Source organism: Myxocyprinus asiaticus, chromosome 23 (genome assembly GCF_019703515.2).
Source record: "Myxocyprinus asiaticus isolate MX2 ecotype Aquarium Trade chromosome 23, UBuf_Myxa_2, whole genome shotgun sequence".
Classification (NCBI taxonomy): Eukaryota; Metazoa; Chordata; class Actinopteri; order Cypriniformes; family Catostomidae; genus Myxocyprinus; species Myxocyprinus asiaticus.
In genome coordinates, this window is record NC_059366.1 from 19,967,100 (window position 1) to 19,992,794 (window position 25,695).

Below are 25,695 nucleotides of genomic sequence, written 5' to 3' on the forward strand. Positions count from 1 at the left end.
TTTCCCTCATATGTGGACACAGTGGTTTACTTTTAGAGTGTGTTAGTGTTTGAAACTGCTCGACCAATTTGGGTAAAGTTGGAGGTAGGCCTGAGATATTGTGGATCGGAATCCTTTACCCTTATGGCTTTTGTGTTATTAAATCTGGGACTTGTTAAAAATTTTCTTTTATTTTCTTGCTTCAAGACAAAAGAAAAAATCCCACACACTACCATAGCTTGCAAAACACAATCAGAAATTGATTTGCAACATTATCAATACATTTCTGATTGTGTTTTGCAAGCTTTGGTAGTGTGCGGGATGTTTTCTTTTGTCTTGATAATATCTTTTGTCTTAAGCACCTACCTATAACTTTTCAGGTGTGCAAGGGGCTTTGATTCATTAACTTGCTTCATCAACAGATATTTTGGTGGTTTTGAAGAACAAAGTATACACTGCAGAAAATCTTATTCTATACTTAACTGTGATTAACTACAAATTGAGAAGCAAGGACTTAATCTCTTTGGTTTTCTATAACATTCTTATATATAAAGGACAATATTCACTCACTAAAGGCTGGCTGTTTGTATTTCTTCACAGCAATTATGTTTCAAATTAAGCACAGAGCGATGCAATTTGCCAGCACTGTTATCCATTGTATTAAAATGTAGGACACTTGGACAGTAAAAATGTGGCCAACAACACAAGGAGGATGTCAAAGGGGTCTGAGAAGCAGATGTTTCTTCAAAAACAGAAATCACCCTGAAAACAAATGTTGTTTCATAGAGAAACCTGATCTTGTAAACTTATTAGCAGATCTGCCTGTTTGTCCACAAAACACATGTCCTTCATCAAAGCACTCCAAGAAAAGGTACCATACGAGATGCTGGGTAAATATAGTGAGACAAGAAGATTTCCCTGCTCTTTGATGACTGAAGGAATTGTTTGCATGGGTTAACAGTAAAAATAAATATAATAAATTTAAATAGGCAAAATAAGTCAAATGGGTCAAATAAAATAGAAGTATAATTAAAAGAATAATAAAAATATAGTATAATAAGGAAATGGCTATCCTGACTATGTGACTGACACCATGGATTCTTTCAGGTATCAGGCCATTTTGGCAAAAAATGTGATGCGTTCAGTGTGTAAATTGAAGCTCTGTGATCACTGGACTTTCCAGCAAGACAATAACACCAAGGATACATCCAAGTTGTCCAAAACCTGGTTCAGGGATGGGTCGTGGAATGTCCTTGAATAGCCCTTTCAGTCCATCATAAAAATCCTATTGAAAATCTTTGTTGGGATTTCAAGGAAGCAGTGGCAGCACAGAAACCAAAAAATGTCAATGAGCTGGAAGCTTTTGCTCATGAGAAATGTGTAAAAATTCCAATAGAGAGGTGTCCGAAGCCTGAGAACACTTACCTGAAACATTTATTTGCTTGTTATTAAGGATAAAGGATGCTCCACAAATGATTGACTTTGGGGGTTGAATATTTTTGACATGACATTTGTGGAGAGAATTAGTTATTTTTTATTTTAAAATTTGGGTAAACTGAACTCTTTATTCTCAAAATCACTCAAATGTTTATTAAAAAATTTACTTTGACTGTTTACTGAGGTTTTAGCTGTTGTGTTTTAATTCTCATCACCAGAACGTATTGCTGGTCAGAGGGGGTTGAATAATTTTGATTGCAACTGTGTATGTGTGTATATATACACACACACACACACACACACACATATATACACTACCGGTCAAAAGTTCTGAAACACACTCATTCTTTATAATAATTTTTTTCTTCACATTTTAGAATAATAGTAAAGTCATCAAAACTATGGAATAACATAAATGGAACTATGGGAATTATGTTGTGACTAAACAAATTCCAAAATAAATCAAAACTGTGTTATATTTTAGCATCTTCAGAGTAGTCACCCTTTGCCTAGAATTTGCAGACATGTACTCTTGACATTTTCTCAACTAACTTCTTGAGGTATCACCCTGGGATGCTTTTTAAACAGTATTGAAGGAGTTCCCATCTATTTTGGGCACTTATTGGCTGCTTTTCTTTATTATTTGGTCCAAATCATCAATTTCAAAACATTTAAGCATACGTCTTCAGATCAAAAGATTTTTAAGATCATGAGAAACATTTCAGTCAAGTGTTTCAAAACTTTTGACCTATATGTATACACACACAGGCGGCCAAAAGTTTGGAATAATAAGAAATTGGTACTTTTATTCACCAAAGTGGCATTCAACTGATCACAATGTATAGTCAGGACATTAGTAACGTGAATAATTACTATTAGAATTTTTTTTTTTTTAAATGTTCAGAACTTCTTAAACTACTTCAAAGAGTTCTTATCAAAAAATCCTCCACATGCAGCAATGACAACTTTGCAGATCCTTGGCATTCCAGCTGTCAGTTTGTCCAGATACTCAGGTGACATTTCACCCCACACTTCCTGTAGCACTTGCCATAGATGTGGTTGTCTTGTAGCTGATCCCACAAAAGCTCAGTGGGGTTAAGATCCATAACATTCTTTTCCAATTATCTGTTGTCCAATGTCTGTTTTTCTTTGCCCACTCTAACCTTTTCTTTTTGTTTTTCTGTTTCAAAAGTGGCTTTTTCTTTACAATTCTTCCCATAAGGCCTGCACCCCTGAGTCTTCTCTTTACTGTTGTACATGAAACTGGTGTTGAGCGGGTAGAATTCAATGAAGCTGTCAGCTGAGGACAAGTGAGGCATCTATTTCTCAAACTAGAGACTCTGATGTACTTATCCTCTTGTTTAGTTGTACATCTGGCCTTCCACATCTCTTTTTTTTCCTTGTTAGAGCCAGTTGTCCTTTGTCTTTGAAGACTGTAGTGTACACCTTTGTATGAAATCTTCAGTTTTTGGGCAACTTCAAGCATTGTACAGACTTCATTCCTCAAAACAATGATTGACTGACGAGTTTCTAGACAGTGTTAAGCTTCATTTAATGAACCAAATAGCTTTCAACTGTGTTTGATATTATGGAAAGTGACTTTCTAGTACCAAATTAGCAGTTTAGCATAATTAATGTAGTGATGGCTGATGGAAATGGGGCCTGTCTAGGTTTGATCAAAAATGACTTTTTTCAAATAGTGGTGCTGTTTTTTACATCAGTAACTATATATATATATATATATATATATATATATATGACTATACTTTGTGATCAGTTTAATGCCACTTTGGTGAATTAAAGTACCAATTTCCTTCTGAAACACACACATACATATATACATATACAAGTTAAATAACTGAAATCTAAATTAAGTAAATAAATAAGGATAAAGTGGTAAAAATAAGAATAAAACAAAAAGGTTTTGTTTTTTGGGGGGGGGGGGGTTTGTTCCAGAGATAGTTGTTTTTATATTTTTTATTTTTTTTATCCGGCTTTTACCCATTTCTAAAGGGCAGTCACAATAGGCTTTGAGCTCACAAAAATTTTTTTCAGACAACGCAAAAAAACAGGATATACTGTCACACGGAGAGCTTCTGGTGTAAGTAAATAATAAATCACAAATAATATTATATTTAAAAAAAAAAAATGTATATATTGTCTACTCACTTTACTGCAACAAAAGATCTGACAGCTCTGAAATATGTATCCTTTGAATTGAGCCAAGAGGTCCTATTGGTCGTGCATCCTCTTATTGTATGGATTCACGGTTCAGAGCTCACCAAGCCTGAACTTTGGTACGCAGTGTCGTATGAAATTACTTCGCATGAGCTTGCGTTACCGGCCTACCGCATTTAGATGCATCTGAATGTGAGTGAATGGAGTGCGAAGTATAGTGCGTCTTCCCCTTTATACTGGGAAAGTTCAATAAACATATACAAAAACATATTCTTTTTTAAATAAAGCCAAACAAAACCAAAAATAAAAATAACAAACAATGGATACCAGTATAAAAATATCTGTTTGTTTTGAGCAACCCGTCCAGCCCAACACAACGACTCAACCAATGGCGTGAGTTGGGGATGGGAGGGGCCTAATTTCAGAAGGCTCTTTGAAAACAATGTTTATTTTTGCTATTATGTTTGGTGCCACTAGTGGCGCAGAAATTACACACTCCAGCTTTAAAGTAAATAAGAATAAAGTGGTAAAAAAAAATGATTAAAAAAAAAGCCGAACCAAATAAAAAATAAAAATACAAATAAAAATTCCCGTGAAAAACAGTGAACTAAGAGAGAAAAAAAAAAAAAAAATATGTAAACGAGGTGAAAAGTATCTATTAGATATTAAGGAACTGAGGTGTTAAAAGAACAACAATGAATAGACCTGGATTAAAGAAGCAGAAAGGAAAGAAACATCACAAGGGGTTAAAGACAGAGAGATTGAGTGACTGCTAGGCAGTGGGATGAGTGAGCTGTGTGGGTAACAGCCATGGGTAGAATGTCTGTTTTGACCTGACAGACTACGGTCCTTTTACAAGGAAGTAATCTTATCCAAGGAACAGACAGAAAATCTTCATCACAGACTGGAATTAAAATCACACCTTGCAAAGTATTTTTATGTTCTCGTTATAGTGCTGCACTAAGTTACATATCAAATCTTTAGCTAACATCATTAGTAATGGTTTTTAAACTACAGTAGTGGTATTGATATCTCAGCACTAGACACCCCATGGGAGCTAGCATGAGTGTGAAGAATTAAAGATCATAAGCTCTCAAAGGCCTTGCACTCTGTTGTAATATTGCCTCTAGTGGTTAATCCAGTTAATTGCAACTCAACAAAAGTCTTAAATTACAACAGAGAGATTTCTTCATGCAGAGAGAATAAAGGAAGAAATATTATTATAGTATCACTTCCTAAACCTAGATGGTAGTGATACTCCGACCAGGATTTTTTACAGCCAATACCGATCACTGATTTTCTTGTCACCTGATCGGCCGATACAGATCATTTCACCTTTTATCAGGATAACTGGCTACATGTAAGCTTTCAGCACACTGTCACTATTAATTGAATTTTCCTCTTCCCAGTAATATCACTTTGCCTAGTGACAAAAAAAGTTAAACAAGATATTCTCTATATTTAGATAGCCCTATAAAAAATTAAGCTTAGTGTCCAACTGAAGACAAACAACCTATTGTTAATGTGATATTTTTGGTTAATTGTCATTATTTCATATAATTATTATCATTCCTTATTTTATTTCAATTAAAATGTTTGCATTATATTTAATACATTATATTATGGTATCTTAAAGCTGCACTACGTAACTTTGTGCTCTCTCGCGACATCTGTGGTTGAAATTTAAAATTGCAAGCAATTTGCAGAAGAATACATTACCTCAGTCGTGTTTCAGCACTGCTCTTCTGGCGGATGAATCTCCCAATTTGAATATGACTGGAGCCGGAGGCATAATGTGCTGTTTTCATGTTGATATTATGTTATACGAATAAACATTTGAAACAGAAATATTACTTGCTTTGATGAAGATAAACAACACTCTTATTTACAGAATTGATTAAATTTTACACTTAAATCACTTTTCTGACACTACACTCAAAGCATTTTTAAATAGAGAACCGGGGACTCTCCTCAGCCACCACCAGTATATCTTAATATGATTATTCAAGTGTTTTATCTACTATTTATGTTTGAATTGAACTGCAATTTTCAATTTAAGAGGTTAAACTTGTGATATGGCTGATACGTGTTCAATAGAAGACTTTATTATTTTTATACTATATTGTCCAGCCTCAGTTACTACAATAGCATGTCTATGCAATGTACACAGTAACACGTAAACTAAAAACATAAAATGAGGATTCAATAATGATGGGGATAAAATATCCTTTATTAAATGTAAAAATAATATTCTTAAAAATGCAATATAACAATTACAAGAAGTCTATTTCAGAAGGCATACATATTAAATATGTCACAGTAACTTCACCGGACAACGTAGATACATCGCAAACAACCTCCATAACACCCCCACCACCATCCCACGAGTCCTAAGACGTGAATATCGGCCGATACGATTGGTGGCCGATCGATCAGAGCATCCCTACTAGATAGTGGTACACAAATCCTGGAAAGATACTATTATTCACAAAAATATGTTTATTGCAAAATATGTTTATATATTTAAGAGCAGCCTTCATGTGGGAGAACCCCATCTGTCGTAAAAAAAAATACCATCAAAATCTCTCTCACTTTTCCTCTGTAACCTTAGAGAGGTGAGAAGTGTGTGTATGCTACTGGAATGCATGTGTACAAAATGAAACAATAAACATTAGTGCCTGAGGGCAGAAGCTTTCATGAGATTCATCAACGCACATCAATCATCCTTAATGATCCTCTTGCCTTGTTTACTCTAAAGAAATACCCAGACATACAACAGTTTATGGCATTTTCCAATATGATGCATGGAGTGATTTCAAAACGGACACTCATCAGATGTGCATTATCAACATATCACTGTTGTACACATACAGTTTTTGCTGCTACAATCACTGCCAGCATGCCAATAATCAATAAGTCCGTGCACGCTCAAGGGACTTTTCACAAAGAACAGACAAATAACTCCTTATTTTTCACCTACAAAAACCTGCTGCCGCATTATAGCCGGATGCAACCTGAGAAGTGTGTGGACAGGTTCCCATGTATCTGCTCCCAAACCCTACGGTTAGCTTTTGAGTACTTGGCAGCCAATCAGCTGTATAGAGGGCCTCGAGCGCGGACAGAGCGAAAATTCTCACAGTCCTTGAGCAGGCTGATAGAGGAAGACACCTAAAAAGTGTTGCCTCCGGGCAGTTTGGAGCTCAGATGATTGAATGCACACTCATTAGAATGCCATCAATCATCATGGCCCCCCCAGATTCATTTTTAAAAGCAGTTCCAGGAAGTGATGTGCTAGGGTACACTAATTTACGAGGTGGGACGCCCCCACTGTGATATTGGTACTCACATACTGGGAGAAAAACTCAAATGAATGGCATATGATGGAACCAAAGAACATTCAATGATCCATATCAACTGTCGGGCTGTCTGCCACTGCTGGGTCAGGAGTGAAGGAATTAAGTTTTCAAAGACCCATCAATTTCTGTGAAACAAAGTGAACAAATCTGCACAAGAGGGTAAAAAACAGGCAGAAATCATTGCGGTCAACATATGTGACTATCTGCCACTATTCTGCCATGCTTCCAGTAGAAGCTGTTGAAAAAGACTTCAGCTTTAAACCAAGTCATCTCTCCAATCTCCTGTCAATTCTAAGGAATAATATAAAATGTCATAACCATTTCAATTAGTGAGCGTAAAACTGAGGCGCACTGAGCTGCATAAGCTAAGAATCAAACCAATGTCTCTGGGAAGCCCACCACTGGTGCCTGGGAAAGACTATGCTCACATAGAGCTGATATTAAGCTTTCCATCTGTCTTCAAACACACACAAGCCGCACTCTCTGGTCCTCATTCACAGTGGGAAGTGTGGCTCACATCTGAGCTTTGACATGGCTTAGCAGTGTGGCAACCCTGAAGACAAAACAACTAAAACTCAATTAAAGCATTGGGGAATAGGAGAAGAAATGTAGTGTGAGTTCACATGGTTTTGAAACCTGTCATCTGATTAAACAGACATATCTGGGGCCTTCAATCCTCAACATGCCAGGCAGAGCAGGGGATGGGCCAGTGGTAACACAAATACATACATACAAGCCACACAACTCTCCTCTCATTGCTTCACCTTCACCATGCCAAGCAGAGCCACAGTAAGGTCTTCGACCCAAGTCATGCACACACGTACACACATGCTCTCCCTCCCAAATACACACTCACACAAACCAGTCAGGATTAAATTCAGGTGCGAGGTCCTGTTCGGCTTGGATGGGCCCCAGGAACAGAACAAAGTGTGTCTGTCCATACACGGCCCAGTTAACAGCTTTTTTTTTATTTTTATGAAAAGCTGCCACTCTGAGATGTCAATCAGTTCTTCTCTCTCCTCTCCCCTCCCTTATGACCCAAAGCAGATCTAATCAGCAGCAGGCTCTGAAAACACTTTCCAGAGAGAGCTGAAAACACAAAAGATGTTTGACGAGGAGATCCCTTTACATACCTCCCAAAACTCTGCCTCCTGCGTAACCAGAGACCGACGTTTTCAGCAAAATCCGAAAGCTCCAAAAAGAGCATTTGAAAACAGCTAAAGACATCCTAAAACAGAGGCCTAAAAAATGGCTGACTGACAATGCTTTAAAAAATGTAGTGTAATATCTCTCTATTCAGTTACTCTTTGCAGCTGTCTCAACTAAACCCTAAAATTATGTGTAGATGTTATAATCATTTAATTTCATACAGACTTTACGCTCCATCCAACAGTCCTTCAAAACAAGTATAAACGACTTTATGCTCCATCCTTTAGTCCTTTATTACAAGTATAAAATAATTACATACAATGTAATATATACAGGGTTCCCACACTTTTTGACCAATTTATTTCCATGAGCTTTCCAATCGTTTGTGATAACTGAAAATATTTGGAAAAAATAAATCTTAATTCAGACAGATTTGCTGATGAATCACAATTTGTGAAACAATTTGATCAATTAAATGAAAATACAATTATTTTCTGACAATCTCTACATAAGCTCTAAACATGGGCATTATCTAGCCAATTAAATACTTTAGAGCTGCGCAACATTAAAATATATATATATATATGTTTACATTACTTTTAAGATTTTATTAATTTCCAGGATCTTTCCAGGAATGGAAAACACAATTTGCTTCCAGGCTTTCCATGTCCATGGGAACTTATACGAATTATTCAATGCTTGCTTTGAACTGTTAAATAACCATCACTGTGAATGAATTCAAACACACTTTTAACTGACACTCTGAAAAGTTCTGGCAGCATATCAGGTGATGCAGTTTCCTGGCAGCGAGGTGACATTTTAATAGCCAATTTTGACACTTTTCTCACCTACACTTTCCTCCATCTTTCCTTTACCTCAGGTAAAGCCTGGAGTTCATGTCTGGAGACAGTAAACACCTGTCAAACAGAACATAAGCGCTGCACCCACGCACATTGCAAAACAAGTCTCACCCACCAAAGTCATGAGAAAAACACTGATGTTACTCTTTTCTTTCAGTGGTTTGCTAAGAAGCACGAATAAGAAAGATAAAAGCAGTGATAAGCAGTGGGAATCATTGTCATACAGGTAAAAGATGGTTTAATGGATCACAGAAAATCATTCACAGCTAGAGCATAAGCCTGAATCAGAATATGAGTGAAGGTGTTCAGCGGAGCGCATTTTCCCACGCGAAAATGGGCAGAGCTATCAATCATCGTCAATCGGCTTCCTGTCAGTCAATACTTATACCTTCATTCACTCTCTTCCGTTTTAGCCTGAAGGAACAGTCTCAGCAGGCCCATTAAAAAAAGAAAGCCTGCAGGAAACTGCGGTTCAGTGACATAACCTGAGCTTTTTCTTTACTTGTCCTTAAATAGAACTTTCATCTCAACTCAACCATTGCAGAGTGTTTTTTGCTTCTCTGAACTGAAGCAATAAACAGCCTTCACAATGAACAAGATCATTGTTGGTTTGTTTATTGTTTATCCTTTTGAACTTTCATTCAAAATATTCTCAAAAATCTAACCTTTAATTAATTGGTTTCTCCCTTAATTGAAGAGGGAGGGGATCTTATAATTTTCTCCAAAACACATTGGCCACAATTATTGGCACCCATAGAAATTCTTATGAGTAAAATATATCTGAAGTATATTCCCATTCATATTTTAAATTTTTGAGTACACCTGGGTGACTAGGAACATGAAATTGACCAACATTGACTTCCTGTTTCACATGGGTATAAATATGAGGTAACAACACAGGCCAAATTCTCTTAGTCATCCAACAAAATGGGTAAGACCAAAGAATAAAGTTACGATGTGCAGCAAAAGGTTGTTGAGCTTCACAAAATGGGAAGTGGCTATAAGAAAATAGCTAAAGTATTGAAAATACCCATTTCCATCATCATGGCAATAATTAAGAAGTATCAATCAACTGGAGATGTAACGAATCAGCCTGAAAGAGGATGTGTGTCTATACTGTCTCCATGCATGGTGAGGAGGATGGTTCAAGTGGCCAAAAATTCTCCAAGGATCACAGCTGCAGAATTGCAAAAATTTGTTGGGCCTTGGGGTCAGAAAGTCTCCAAAACTACAATCAGACATCATCTACTTCAAAACAAGTTGTTGGGGAGGGTTTCAAGAAAAAAGCCTCTGCTCTCATCCAACAACAAACTCAAGTGTGTTCAGTTTGCCAGACACTACTGGAACTTCAAATGGGACCGGATTCAATAGTCAGACGAAACAAAAATAGAGCTTTTTGGCAGCAAACACCAGAGATGAGTTTGGCGCACACATAGAGGTAGCTATATGGAAAAGTACCTCATGCCCACGATTAAATATAGTGGTGGATCTTTAATGTTGCGGGGCTGTTTTTATGCCAGAGGTCCTGGACATCTTGTTCAGATACATGGCATCATGGACTCTATCAAATACCAACAGATAAAAAATCAAAACCTGACTGCCTCAGCCAGAAAGCTTAAAATGGGCTGTGGATGGATATTCCAGCAGGACAATGATCCAAAACAAACATAAAAATCAACACAAAAATAGTTCACTGTCCACAAAATCAAGGTTCTGCCATGGCCATCCCATTCCCCTGACCTGAACCCTATAGAAAACCTGTTTGGTGAACTAAAGAGAGTCCACCAGCATGGACCTCTGAATTTGAAGTATCTGGAGAGATTCTGTATGGACGAATGGTCTCAGATCACTTGCCATGTGTTCTCGAACCTCATTAGGCATTATAGGAGAAGACTCAGAGCTGTTATCTTGGCAAAGGGAGGTTGCACATAGTACTGAATAAAAGAGTGGCAATAATTGTATCACACATTTATTTTACAAAAATATTAGTTTTTTGATAAAACTTGTGTTGTGTTTGGAATTGTTTGATATCTGTTTGAGGATAGATTTTTGTGAATATTTTGAATGAAAGACCACAAGGATAAACAATAAGGATATATTTTTCACAGCCTTCTTTTCCCATATTTACCAAGGGTAAATACCACTGTACCTTCAGGAAAACTGAATAAAAAAAAAAACTGATAAAGACTGATTAACATAATTAACAAGATGAGACACTGAAAGTGGTTAATTGCTAGTTCAAATGTATGGAATTTGGACATACACACACACACACACACACACACACACACACATGGAAAAGAGAGTGACTGTTTCCTTAATATCCGGAGGTGTGTGTGGTGTTTTCTCTCACAGCTGGGTAAAATGGTAAAATGTGCCCTCTGGGACCTTTAAGCAGTTGGGAAACCTGAACACACTCCACCTATCTCTCAGTGATTGACAGTTCACTACTATATAAACCTAAACTCTGGAGGTCCCACCCACTCTGACTAATTGGCATGTCAGGACAGTACAAGCAACAACAGAGGGCAATGGGTAATAGGTCATCTTTTAAAAAATTACATCTTTAAGGCAGCAATTTAACTTAAAACTTTATTTAAAGTGAATTTTAAACCAGGCAACCACTCAGGGTATGCTAACAATCTAGCTTATTTCATCTAGATGTATTATTGTCTTATAATGCTTTGGAAAAGTTTTTGCCTTTCAAGTATTAATCAAAACGTGTGATTAGTGCTCACTCAGAAGGCTTTCCTGAAGATAAGTGAAAGTACTGCATACGGTCCACTCCAATTGCAAAACATACAAATATACATACTGTATACCTCTCCATCACACACACTCACTTATCACTCAGCATGTCAATGCAGTGGAAAGGCATCTTGCGTTGCTCAGATTATGTGGCAGGGTAAATAAACGCTAAGTGCTGACAGACGTGTCGGGGGACGCTCTGATGCACACAAGACAACACTCACACTGTGCAGGGGCAAGGAGAGGTGACCCTTATCTTCTGCTAACCTAAAACTGTGAGCATCTGTACATGTGCACATGTTCTTTTGGTCAAAAAGTTGGCACGGAGAAATATGTGATATGTGATATTGTTCTTCACATTTGTAAAGATGCAAGAAGTTCTTTACCCTCCTTATTTGGGAAATGGCTCCAAGGTTTCAGTGGACTTGGTTTAGACTTTCGATGCAAGGTTAGCAACATGTGCAATTGCACTTCAAGATTAAAGCACACTGTCACTTGTTTCCTCTGTCGGTCCACCAAAAACAAAACAAAAAACAAGACAAGACAAAACAAAACAAAACAAAAAATAATAATTAAAAAAATAAAATACAAAACAAAAAAATAGAAAAAACAAAAACAAATTGTTTCTTCAGTAAACTAGTTTTGATTTTTTTTTTTTTTTTTAAGAGAGCAGCAGAGAGAAGAAGAGGAAGAAATTGAACTTGCAGCACAGCTAGAGCAAAAAAAATGGAAGGCTAGAGAGAAGAAAAATAATAAATCAGGCCCAGCTTTGAGTCAACATATGATGCTATTGGGAATCGTAGTTGAATTAATTTCACAAGAATTATGGATTACTCATAATATGAGTCTGCAAAAGCAAACAGTCAGAGACAGGATTAGCTCACTAGTCCAGCTGACTTCTGTTTGAAACTGCTATAACTCAAATGTAAAAATCTGAGCCTGGGTTACTTAGAAAGTTGGGAATGAGCCTACAATTACTCTGAACATGTGACTGCATCAAGAGCAAAGCCAGACACAACATCATGTACACAGTAATGTGTGAGTACCTCAACTGTTGTCAGTATGATCTATGATGAAGACACAAACTTTATTGCAGTAAAACACCCAAGTAATGAAGTAGCAATACAAAGTTAACATGGCTTTAACATAAAACTAAGAAAATGAGAAGACACAAAAATAGCTTGTCTAATTTGAGTGTCATGTGACTCACCTGGTAGGTGCCGATGCCAATGTGTTTGGGGTCAATCTTAATGAGCTCTGCCAAAGGGTCCTGAACACGCCTCCCTATGGACACTGAGGAGAAAGACAGATAAGCTAACCACAAGGGAGGAAATCATCTCACCATTATGAGCAGTTTATGCTCAAATATAATCATGAATGTCTCAGGAGATCATCAATATTTATACTTTAATAAACCAAAAGACTTAAGAATAAATTAAGCACACATGAGCATGGATCTATGCAAATGAGGCTCTATTTGAATCATGAAAAGACTTGCATGGAATGTAATGCACTAAATTCACAGATTACATTCATTTTCTTGTAGTAGAAAAACTAATTTGTGACAGCAATATTGTGACAACATATCTTCTTCAGAATCTAACCTAAGTCGCCTACACATTCTCATTTACATGCCATAACAAAGAAAATTAAATAAATAACTATATGAGAGGAGAGAGAGAAATAAGAGATGAATTATTATTATTGTTATTATTATTAATAATATTTTATTGTTTGAATTTATACATGTTGAATTTATACATGTATACATGTTTTTTTATTTTATTTTTTTATGAATGCTTTGGCAACATTGTATACGGTCATGCCAATAAAGTTAATTTGAATTGAATTGAGAGAGAGAGAGAGAGAGAGAGAGAGAGTGAGAGAGAGAGAGAGAGAGAGAGAGATTTTTTTTAATTAAAGGTTGCTTTAAACCAGGGGTCCCCAAACTTTTGCTGGGGGGGGGGGGTTGAGCCTACAGTATTTTTGTCACAGAGATTCTTCTTCTGCTTTTATTACATGGATTCATTTTACAATTAAAATCTATTGATAGAACATGATTTTAATATTGGTAACTTTGTTGTATGTATACATTTCTTAACTTGCTTTAAGGTAGGCCTACTTCGTCATTGCATACATGCTATCTCTGTTCACTGACGTGTGCATGTTAAGACATGGGGGGGGAGTTTCATTACGTTTTTCTACTGTAGGCTAACAAGAAAAAACGTAAAATCTATGTGAAATTTTACATTTTAGCCTACTTCATCTAACATCAGTGGATCCATCCATTGGCTTAAAGAACTTGTAATAAGTACTCTATCCAGTAGTGGTGATGATTTTGATTAATCTCAGTGATGAGTCTTTTTATTCTGTTCACCAAAAAGATTAGTTCAGATTAGTTCATTGATTTGTTCATTGACCATTTCTGCAAATTACACTTTTGCACCAGTAGATGGCGCAAAATGGCCATCTTTTATGCACTGAACAAGGACAAAGAAGAGTTATTCACGATCTAATTATCATTTATTAAATTTTGTATCTCAACAATTCTACTACGAGAGACTTCAGCACTGCAGAGTATTTAAGCATCATAAGTGTTTCCCCACAATCTGCTGAGCATGACTTTTTATCAAGCTATGCAGTTGTGCTCAAAAGTTTGCATACCCTTGGAGAATTGGTAATATATGTACCATTTTTAAAGAAAACATGAGTGAGCAGGCAAAACACATTTCTTTTATTTCTTATGGGATTCATATTCAACTGTAGGTTATAACAGAATGGCACAATCATAAAACAAAACACGGCAACAATGAAAAAAATGAAATGACCCCTGCTCAAAAGTCTGCATACCCTTTGTTCTTAATACTGTGTATTGCCCCCTTTAGCATCAATGACAGCGTGCAGTCTTTTGTAATAGTTGTCTATGAGGCCCCAAATTCTTGCAGGTGGTATAGCTGCCCATTCGTCTTGGCAAAATGCCTCCAGGTCATGCAAAGTCTTTGGTCGTCTTGCATGAACCACAAGTTTGAGAACTCCCCAGAGTGGCTCGATGATATTAAGGTCAGGAGACTGATGGCCACTCCAGAACCTTCACCTTTTTCTGCTGTAACCACTGGAGGGTCAACTTGGCCTTGTGCTTAGGGTCATTGTCATGCTGGAAAGTCCAAGAGCGTCCCATGCGCAGCTTTCGTGCAGAAGAATGTAAATTGTCTGCCAGTATTTTCTGATAACATGCTGCATTCATCTTGCCATAAAGTTTTCACAAGATTCCCTGTGCCTTTAGAGCTCACACATCCCAAAAACATCAATGAGCCACCACCATGCTTCACAGTGGGGATGGTATTCTTTTCACTGTAGGCCTGGTTGACCCCTCTCCAGACATAGCGCTTATGGTTGTGACCATAAAGCTCTATTTTGGTCTCGTCACTCCAGTGACAGAAGCTGTGAGGCATGTCAAGGTGTTGTCAGGCATATTGTAACCGGGCTTTTTTGTGGCATTGGCGCAGTAAAGGCTTCTTTCTGGCAACTCGACCATGCAGCTAATTTTTGTTCAAGTATTGTCATATTGTGCTCCTTGAAACAACCATACTGTCTTTTTCCAGAGCAGCCTGTATTTCTCCTGAGGTTACCTATGGGTTTTTCCTTGTATCCCGAACAATTCTTCTGGCAGTTGTGGCTGAAAACTTTCTTGGTCTACCTGACCTTGGCTTGGTATCAAGAGATCTCAGAATTTTCCACTTCTTAATAAGTGATTGAACAGTACTGACTGGCATTTTCAAGGCTTTGGATATCTTTTTATATCCTTTTCCATCTTTATAAAGTTCCATTACCTTGTTACACAGGTCTTTTGACAGTTCTTTTCTGCTCCCCATGGCTCAGTATCTAGCCTGCTCAGTGCATCCACGTGAGAGCTAACAAACTCATTGACTATTTATACACAGGCACTAATTGCAATTTAAAAAGCCACAGGTGTGGGAAATTAACCTTTAATTGTCATTTAAACCTGTGTGTGTCACCTTGTGTGTCTGTAACAAGGCCAAACATTCAAGGGTATGTAAACTTTTGATCAGGGCCATTTGGGTGATTTCTGTTATCATTTTGATTTTTAAAGAAGCCAAACAACTATGTGAAAATAAATGGCTTCATATGATCACTATCCTTAAATAAAAGACATTGCATGATCAGTCATATTTTCAAAATCAATGCCAAAATTTCACAATTTCTGCCAGGGTATACAAACTTTTGAGCACAACTGTATTTAAAAAAAAAAAAAACAATACTAGCCTAAAAAACTAATTATGAGTTTCAATAACGTCCGTACATTCAGTTCGTTCATGAATGAAACATCTCATCTCGTTAAGGCTCAAATGACTGACTCGAACTTCAGTGAAGGGGTGTATGAAGGGGCAGTGGTGGCTCAGCGGTTAATGTTCTGGGTTAGTGATCAGAAGGTTGGGGGGTTCAAGCCCCAGCACTGCCTGATGCCACTGTTGGGCCCTTGAGCAAGACCCTTGACCCTATCTGCTCCAGGGGTGCCGTATCATGGCTGACCCTGCGCTCTGACCCCAGCTTAGCTGGGATATGTGAAAAAAATAATTTCACAGTATATGTGCAAATGTATAATGTTTGATAAATACATACAATTATAATTATAATTATATTCGTTCAGCGGGTGAAACCAATGATATGCTCCTTAACAGCCCGCACTCGAATGCTATTGGCTCATGCTATAGTCAATCTTACAGACATGAAAGGCCACCAAAGCAGTCTCGCGCTTCCAGTGTGGGTCGGTCAAAACGTGGTTCCACATGGGGTGGGCGAAATACTAGTAGACATGATAAACCGGTAGAAATTTGCCAACCGGTATACATTTTGAATTATCGTCTCTATCGTGGTAACGCAAAATTGCCACATATGAAATGTGTACAGCACATAACACATATGCATTACACACTCTGTCGGATAAATGGAGGAAGGTGGAGGGACTGCTCGTTCCTCAAATTAATTTAAATGAAGATGATGAGGAGATTATGAAGGAAAAAGTGCATCCTCCGTGATATGGAATATCTTTGGCTTTAAAAAATGCGATACCGAGCAGAAAACATCGATTTGCAAGGTTTGTATATTGTTTATGTCGATATATCCATTTGCGTGTGCCTATCAGTGGTCAGGGCTTCACATGAGACTGTTAGAAATAATGAAATGCAGTTCTTCACTGACAGCGGCACGTGTCATTAGATGAAAAGATTGTCTAGACTAGAACGTGAGAAAAAAATGACACTGAATCCGCTTCTGCAGCATGAAATTTCGCTTGAGCACCGTCAAAGCAAATTCAGTGATATCACCGTGTAACAAAGTTTTTTTCGGTTCCTGGGTAATAAGTGTTATTTCCTAATTGCTTATGCTTCAAAAGTATAGAAAATGGCTATTATTCCCCATAAACTTTGCTTTTGTGACCAGGACAGTGATATTTTGAAATTCTAGAACATTCCAGATAGATTCAGTGCTGAGTAAACTTGGAGTAACTTCTAGAACTTTCCAGTAATACAAAAAGTAGTATAAATACAGGGGCCTTAAGCCCACCAGTTCAGTTTAGTTCCAACAGCCTAAGTGGATACATATCTGCATTTTTCTGAGATGGCATCAAGAGGCTGCAAGCATCCGGCAGACGCATTTTGCTATGTCTGCGGCCAATTTTTCAAGACAAGCGCAAAAAAGTACTCCGTGGAAGCATCTGCTAAGATGTGTGAGGCCTACAAGGCATATTTCGGCATGCCTGTCGGGGATCAAGACAAACCCTGGGCACCTCATTTCACCTGCGAGCACTGCAAAAACACTCTGGAAGCAAAGGTCAAAGTCGGTGTCTTCGTCGGACCACAGATAAAGAAGATCCTGGAGTGCAATGAATTCCCCAAGAAGCTCACTATTAAGGAGAAAGAGTCTTGGAACAGCTTTGTCGCAGTGGTTCGGGGCTTCCTGGGCAATCACAAGGCCGAAAACTATGTGGAGCTGGTTGAGACTGGTGAAGAACTACAGCACAATGGGCTGTAGGATGTCCCTCAAAGTCCATATCCTTGATGCTCATCTTGATAAATTCAAGGAGAACATGGGAGCGTACTCGGAAGTGCAAGGCGAGCGCTTCCATCAGGATATAATGGACTTTGAACGCCGCTACCAAGGACAGTATAATGAAAACATGATGGGAGACTACATTTGGGGGCTGATTCGTGAAAGTGATTTAAAGTATAATCGTAAATCTCGAAAAACTACTCACTTCTAAATCTTTTGTAGTCATTTTTGTATTACTTTAGTATAAATACATGTTCATTTGGATTCATATGTTGTTTTTTTCTGACTTTATGTGAACGAAAAGACACAAATTCGCCCGTTTTCTCATTGGAAATAGGCAAATTTCAAAATATCACTGTCCTGGTCACAAAAGCAAAGTTTGTGGGGAATAATAGCCATTTTCTATACTTTTGAGGCATAAGCAATTAGAATTAAAACACTTACTACCCAGGAACAAAAATCGTGTTACACAGTGTATGCATCCCGCGCTCCAAAAACGCGCAGCTGTGTTTTGTGCGAGTGCTGCGCATGCAGTCTGAAACATGCAAGTGCGCGCGAGTATTGAAATCATTCCAGTCCCTTCATTTGTGCTCCTGTGACAGAAATAGCGCAGATCACACCCACAACTCATTCTGGTTTTTTTAAAATGCACATCAAAACCCTTTCTAAAATTCAGTTTGAATGATGTTTGATATCAGGAAACAAACCAGCCATATTTTCCTTCAGATATTTAATATTTTCTTTATAGAGATTATCAAAAACACTAAGAGCCTAACTGAGTGTTTTATTTATGGATAATTGTATTATTTATATGTTATTTTACTTTTTGCATTGCTTTGAGAAGATGTTAAGTTTCTTGAGGAAAGTTATATCAATCATAATAATAACAACATCAACAATAATATTAATAAAAAGAAAAAGAAGAAAATTGATGCACATCATCAGACTGAAATGTGACATTTTTTTTTTTTACTTTGACTATGTTTGCCAAGTTCAAAATAAAGAGAAAATTATATAACATGAAGTTTTTATTTATAAAGTATTTAATTCACTGACTGGATTACTCAAAATTACACATTGCGACATGGCTTAAAATCGAATTCAATTTGATTTATTTTTTAACTATATCGTGATATCATTATTGTGATATAAAATTACTCATATCGTGATATAGGATTTTGGTCATATAGCCCACCCCTAGTTCCACATTTCGGACAATTCGGAGGGACGTAGTTTGGGGACACCTGCTTTAAACATACATAAAAGTGAATGAGGAAGGTGGCACGAAAAGTAAAGCAGGTTTATTAAATGTTGTCATGGGAACTCATACTTGCACAGCAAAATTGTACTGTACAGTCTTAAACAGTACTGTGAAATCCATCCAGATATGAAAGAAATATAATAACTAACCTTAAATTAAACTTACACTGCTCAAAACACATTGAGCTATGGAGCTTATGCGGGTGACACAGGTTCGAATCTTGCCTGTGACATGTCGCAAACCTGCCCTCACTCTCCCAAACAATTCCTGTCCCTCTCCACTGTTTCTTTCTATAACAGAGATGAAATCCTCCAAAAAAGCAACAAAACAATGAAGTCCTTTCAGTCTAAACCTTTATATTAAATGTAGCTGAAACAATAGCTCTACAGTAGCTACAGAATATGCCATCACATCTCTCTGAGAGAGAGACTCACTACTAGAAACACAACACACACACAAAACTTTTTTCTTCACTATGAGTCCCCTTTTCCTAGTAAACTCTGTAAGCCAAGCAAAGACAAGGGCCAACTAAGAGGTCTGGTCAAATAAGAACTCAATTAAAGAAAAATAAATCTCAATTTAGGAAAACTAAAATTTAACTTTTCCCTGGAAATAACATTTGTGAACCGACCAAAGACAATATTATAAAATTAAATGTGCATAAGCCGTTTGGAGCACTTGTTCCATTAGCTTTATCTAGTCTTGTTGAAGGTCAGCAAATGAAAGTCAGATTTTCATCTTTACATGGGCATATGTGTGAGAATCAGTGAGAGAGAGGGAGGGAAAGAGACTAAGACAGAAAACTTAAGACAGAATGTGAGACGTGAGATGTGTGCGTGGTTTTCTGACTCCACATTACAGAGTGGAGAGAGGTGCTTTTGTGTGTGCTATACAAGGCCTGAGCTGAAACTCCATCCCTGTCCAAATATTATTTCAGGCAGCAATTTCCCACAGAGTTCAATGTGAAGACACAGTGAGGGAAGCTTTGCGATCACGCTCCAGCAGCCCACCTAAAAACCTCATCCTACAGTCACCCACTTCGGCAGGCACATACACCTTGATTTTTCAGGTATTACAGAGAGGCAACTATTCCCACACAAAATTCTCCCTCATTGAAAGTATGAACACCTTTATTGCAGGTATGACAGTGTGGGCCAAACAACTAAAATGTCTAATATAAATATAGGTATCAAATTTTCTTTGACTACTAGAAATAAAAGCATTAACTGCACAATGAAAACAAACTGTAACTGCTCAGAACTCAAAACTTCCTCGCTTGTCCAAAATACGGATCTGTTGAATGTAAGCTGCACAAACGGCTTATTCGAAATCCTTGGGTGTCTAATGTCAGAAACCCAAATTTATTAACACAACCATCCACATTTGCACATTAACAACACCTATTGGGTGGTTTAGAAACTCGGTCCACCCAGTCACGGTGAGGTAGGAAGTATGATTTTTAACAAGGTCCCCCTGGTCAGTTCAGTCAAATCTTTCAGCGGACAAGCTTAGATTGTTTTGTGAACCTGTCGATGTAATACAGGTTTTGCAAAGGGCTAGTTTTGAAGGACGAAGCAACGCAAACTATATTGAACTCAACAGCAAACTTGCAACCCATGTATAAGTGCAGCAAAGCCCCGTTACTCATTTGACATATAAAGAGCCATTTTACAGAAGTCTTAGGCCACATCCACACTGATCAATTTTCGTTTGAAAACTCAATTTTGAGTTTCTAACACCATAATTTTTTCAAAGTATGTGATAATGGAGAGCGTTTTCAAAATGCTCCATTTTTAGTGGAGAACAATGCCGTTCTTGTGTGGATGAGAGGCATATATGTAGCAAAATGAAAATCATTTCAACCGAAGACCAAAAAAAAAAAAAACAATTACATTTAAAGGCTCAGAGGAATAGTAGGAAAGTTCAAAGCTTAAGTTTAGCATACATATCACACATTTTTTCAATTAGGGTGTTTGCCAAATGAGTAACGCCAACATTTATATCAGATAAAGTATTTTGTTGCAATATTAACTGGTACATTTCTAATTGATATATTCATTATCTGCTGCATGCTGTCTCAACACTAGAGGTCTCTATCACTCACTGTAAGACACATACAAGGGCAGGACCTCAGGTAAAGTCAGAGGGCCCTTGATGTTTTGTTTTGTCAGTTTTCACCTGTCTTCATTTTCCTACATAATGCACATTTATTACATTAACATAATTGCATTTCTTTTTTGTAACTGTAATAATTCCATAATAAAAAAGTGTAGTCCTATCACATTACAGTGTTTTTAATGCACGAAACACAGCACACTACATCCCCTCCAACACATACTCATTTACACACTTCCCACATAGGACGGTCCAATTTCTTACGCCTTTTATGAAAGGGATAAATATAGCTCCCTAGTATGCTCTTACACTTCACCAGAGAAAAATTTATGATTAATCCCATAGTGAGTTAGTGCTTTTATAGAGGAAGTCTGGTATAATTCTCAGATCCTGTTTTTGAGAACATCTGAGTGATGTCCAAACTTTTCACTGTGCTTTTTTATGTTTGGAATAGTAATGAGAGTGCTTGTGTGGTCTAAACATAAGCAAACCTTTTTATAATTGTATTTGACGGAAACATAATGGGATACACAGATATAAGTGAAAATTGTTGGTTTGGAAGTTTAGGCATTTTGTAATCATTAAAAACACAACTTGTGGTCTGCCAAGACAACTGTTACTGCTTCTGAAGTCCATGTACTGACCTTAAAACAAAATTAGAGATACAGATGTGGCCTACAGGAAAACAGGGACATAGTCGTTTTCAGACTAGGGTGACAAGGTTGACTGAAATGGCAAGGAAAGATCTGTCTGAGTGGGAAGTGAGTTAGACTGACAGGTAAGGCTAGTTGAACTGTCTGGGGCAAGTAGCTGTGACTGAAGACTTTGGTCTCGGCATTGGAGAACATACAAACCCATCATTCAGATGGACAGCTTTCAATCAATGTTTGCAAGTTACCCACAGAAGACATATTGTACCAGTGAAGCTTTAACATTCATGTTTTTAAGGTTCAAAATCCAACATCAACAGCAAAGACTTAAATTGATATGAAAGTATATTTAAGGTTTGATGGTAATGACTTAAATGGCGTCAAGAAAAAAACAAGACATCGTCAAAATATTGGGTTTCGTTAGTCTGTTAGAATAATTTGAGTATGTAGCACTGTGTTGTTTGAAACTGACATTAATAAAATATGATCAGTAGGCCTATTTGTACAAAAAGTCTATATTTGAGTTTTACCTTGTAGACTGGATATTACTAAATAACTGAAAAGTGATTTTGAGTGCATGGAAAGAAGGAATAGGTAATCACCTGCACTCCTTAAGTTAGGATCCATGTCAGGCATCTCTTTAACAGCCTCAGGACTCACGCTGTAGATGGACGCTCCTGCTTCATCTGTTATACTGAAAAAACAAAGACAGACTGAAGCAGGTTTCCAAGGAAATCTGAGAGGTAAACTCATGAAGACCCCAGATGATGGGGAGTGAACTTATGATGCTCCCACAGTTAGTCCAGGAGGCGACAGACCAAGGAGCCACTATAAAATACATTTCCATAGAAAGCATGTAGCTGACACTGCAGGGCCCAAAGCTTAGAGCACACAACAACGCACAGAGGCTACAAACTATAACACACCAGGTCCCCTTACAGCTCTGTTTTCATTGGACTCCAACAGCCATTTCAGTCTGTTAAGATCAGACCCATGGGTGACAAAGGTCGCTGGGTGTTTATTAAAAGTAAGTCACAGGGATTGGATCATACAGCAAATTTCAAAAGATAAATGGAAGGATAAGGAGTGTGGGTGTGGAGAAAAACAAGATATATCCCCTGAAGAGAAGGAAAGTACTGAGGTAAAGGGACATTGAAAGACTGTACGCATTAGAATGGTTCCCTTACTGCCTGCTGTTCTGGCGAAGGGTCACGACAGCCTTTTGCGTTTCATTGACATATTTTACACCTTTCGTGCATTTTTTATTATTATTATGAAAGAAGCTTTGAATGGAAGTCAGGAATATTAACTGATGGGATAGTTCACCCTAAAATGAAAATTCTGAAATACAACGAAAGTGACTGAGGCCATGTCTACACTAATATGTTTTCAGTTGAAAATGCATTGACTTTGCTATGTTTTACGACTCTTACCCACACTAAAATGGCGTTTTCCTCCATTGAAAATAGAAACTTGCAAAAACGCTCTCTAGTACCGCACACTTTGGAAAACATTGACTTTAGGAAGCAGAAAAAAAAATGAGTTTTCAACCGAAAATTGTGTGGAATGTGGATTGTGTGGAATTGTGTTCCATGGAAAAAACATGATGGTGAATAAATTATGATTTTCATCTTTACAACACTAAATGCAATAGTTATTCATTGAATGTATTAATGCATCTCTAATGGTCTAGACAACAGCTCTCTCAACACATTTTCAGCAGCATGTCTGTCTATTGTGACGCTTGCCATTAAAGGTGATATATTAATTGTATAGGGTTTGTCCCACTGGAGGGAGCTGGGGTGCCCTCCTAAAAGACTCAGTTGCATTAGAGCAGGATTGTAAATGAATCCCAATTAATGTTCAAAAATAAAAAGTTACCTCTACTTGAACCTGAACCTGCTAAGAACCCTTTATTTACATTATTTATTTTACATTATTAACACATAGACATTTATTGGTACCATTCTCATTTTAAATAGCAATCCTTGAAAATACAAATATTGACATATAAAGACATTTAGTTTGGTAAACTGTTTATTTATTTAGCTAATGAAATGGTTTTGGTAATCTAACAGGACAATGAAAATATAAAAAAAAATATGAGTAAATACTGCCATCTAGAGGATTTAATTCTAAACATGTGCTTGCTTCCATGTATTTCTGATAAACTCAAAATGTCTAAATGATCTATGTTGGAAAAAATAATGAATCCTTCACATTGGATGCTACATCAGCAATAATAATTTACATAGCCATATACATTTTCTTTTTAAAAACTCTGGCTCAATAGCCTTCGACTGACATGTTGGTGTATATGGTAAAAAAATAATATTTAACATATGTAACATCTGCTAATGTTTTCACCTTCTCTAGGACCTCTAGAAGCACAAATAATGCAGCTTCCTGTCACAAATCCTAATAATTCAAGCATACTTTCTTGTTTCTCCTCTCCCCTCAATGTTAGGATGTACACAAGAGAGAATAATAAAAACATATTCCTCTGCACAACACTACAGGCTGGAAATGTATTAGTATAAGCTAATAAAAGAGGCCAAATGAAAATGGTTAAGGGTTAATTATGTTTTCTTTATTTCCTGGTGTAATACTCTACCAGCTGGCCGCAAACAGAGTTCAAAAGAACCTTTCATTTCTGTCCAAGCATTATTTTCACTTTATTTAGAAAAGCAATAATTCAAAAGTAGCTGAAATAATTTACAGTACCAATGCATAATAGTGGCTAGGGGTAAAACTGGCCCACTTTTTAAATTGCCTCCGACTAAATACATCAGCAGGGATAATGTTCCTCCAAATGTTATGACCACAGTTACAGAATGACCCTACAAATTAGGGCAGTTCACCTCTGCAGCCTCCATTACATCCACCTCCTTTCTTTTGGTGCCTAAGGCTTCTTTTAACATTGCCAATTAGTGTCATCATACCCATGACAGGATGCAGAGGCTTTGTGACATGGACCTGCAGTATGACTGGTGTCCTCATTTTCTCAGACCCTTTCCCCTCCTCCCATAGCTGATGACAGTACTAACTATGTAATATGACTGAGGGGTCAAGGTGGAGCACGTTATTAATAAGATAACAGATTAAGATGCTAAATGCATGCCAATGTACACAAAATACAAATAAATAAAATTAACAGAAGCTTGTGTTTGTGGACAGACGTGTAATTTTACACATATGTTTAAGACTATGCTAAATGTGAAAAATCATACAAATAAAACTTAGACATGAAACTGCGGGATGACCAATGTCATCCAAATCTTTCTTACCAGCAATCACACACAGAGAGCTGGTCTGCTGATAAGAGGTGAAAGGACAGTGGCTGTACTTTCCTCTGACATCTTGTGGCACCGTGCCAGCCTGAGGGCAGCTACGCAGACTTCTTCCCATTTGAGCTGACACAACCAACAGGGGACAGGTCACTTACAAGTGCTCACAGACACACAACTGTGCACAAAGATTACTGATTTCTCTTTTAGTCTTTAAAACCTTTATCTTCACCAAACTAAAAGTATATTCATTGCTTCTGTAGAATGTTTCTGCATTCTTTCCACCACCATGCTACCACTGCTGCACAATGGACTTTTCATTAACAATAGCCGCTTTTCCACCATCGGCTGAACAGTTCTCATCACAAAACCATACTGTTCTGTGCCGATCCGGGCCAGCTGGCGCGGTTAAGGTTTCTTTTTCCACTGTGGTGCGTAACAGATCCGTCTTTTGGCGACGGCATGAAAGGTAAACATTGGAGCGAGTGCAACGCGATATGGAGGATGATCGCATATTCCAGTTTTTAGGAATGCTTTTTTCCCCCTGGTTTTACTCTGCTAACAAACAGCAAAGACTTGGACAATGTCACAAAAGGGAAAGTACAC

The 25,695-nt window shown here is 37.4% G+C and overlaps 1 protein-coding gene across 3 annotated transcripts in view; it reads right to left on the bottom strand.

Moving 5' to 3' along the window:
- LOC127414182 (S1 RNA-binding domain-containing protein 1-like) overlaps positions 1-25,695 on the bottom strand; it is a 79,478-nt gene that overhangs the window by 22,858 nt on the left and 30,925 nt on the right. For all 3 annotated transcript variants that reach the window (XM_051651987.1, XM_051651984.1, XM_051651986.1), the window contains 2 exons: positions 22,405-22,496; positions 12,918-13,000 (listed from right to left, as the gene is read on the bottom strand). In XM_051651987.1, the coding sequence (XP_051507947.1) occupies positions 12,918-13,000; positions 22,405-22,496 (175 nt within the window). The remainder of the gene's footprint in view (positions 1-12,917; positions 13,001-22,404; positions 22,497-25,695) is intronic.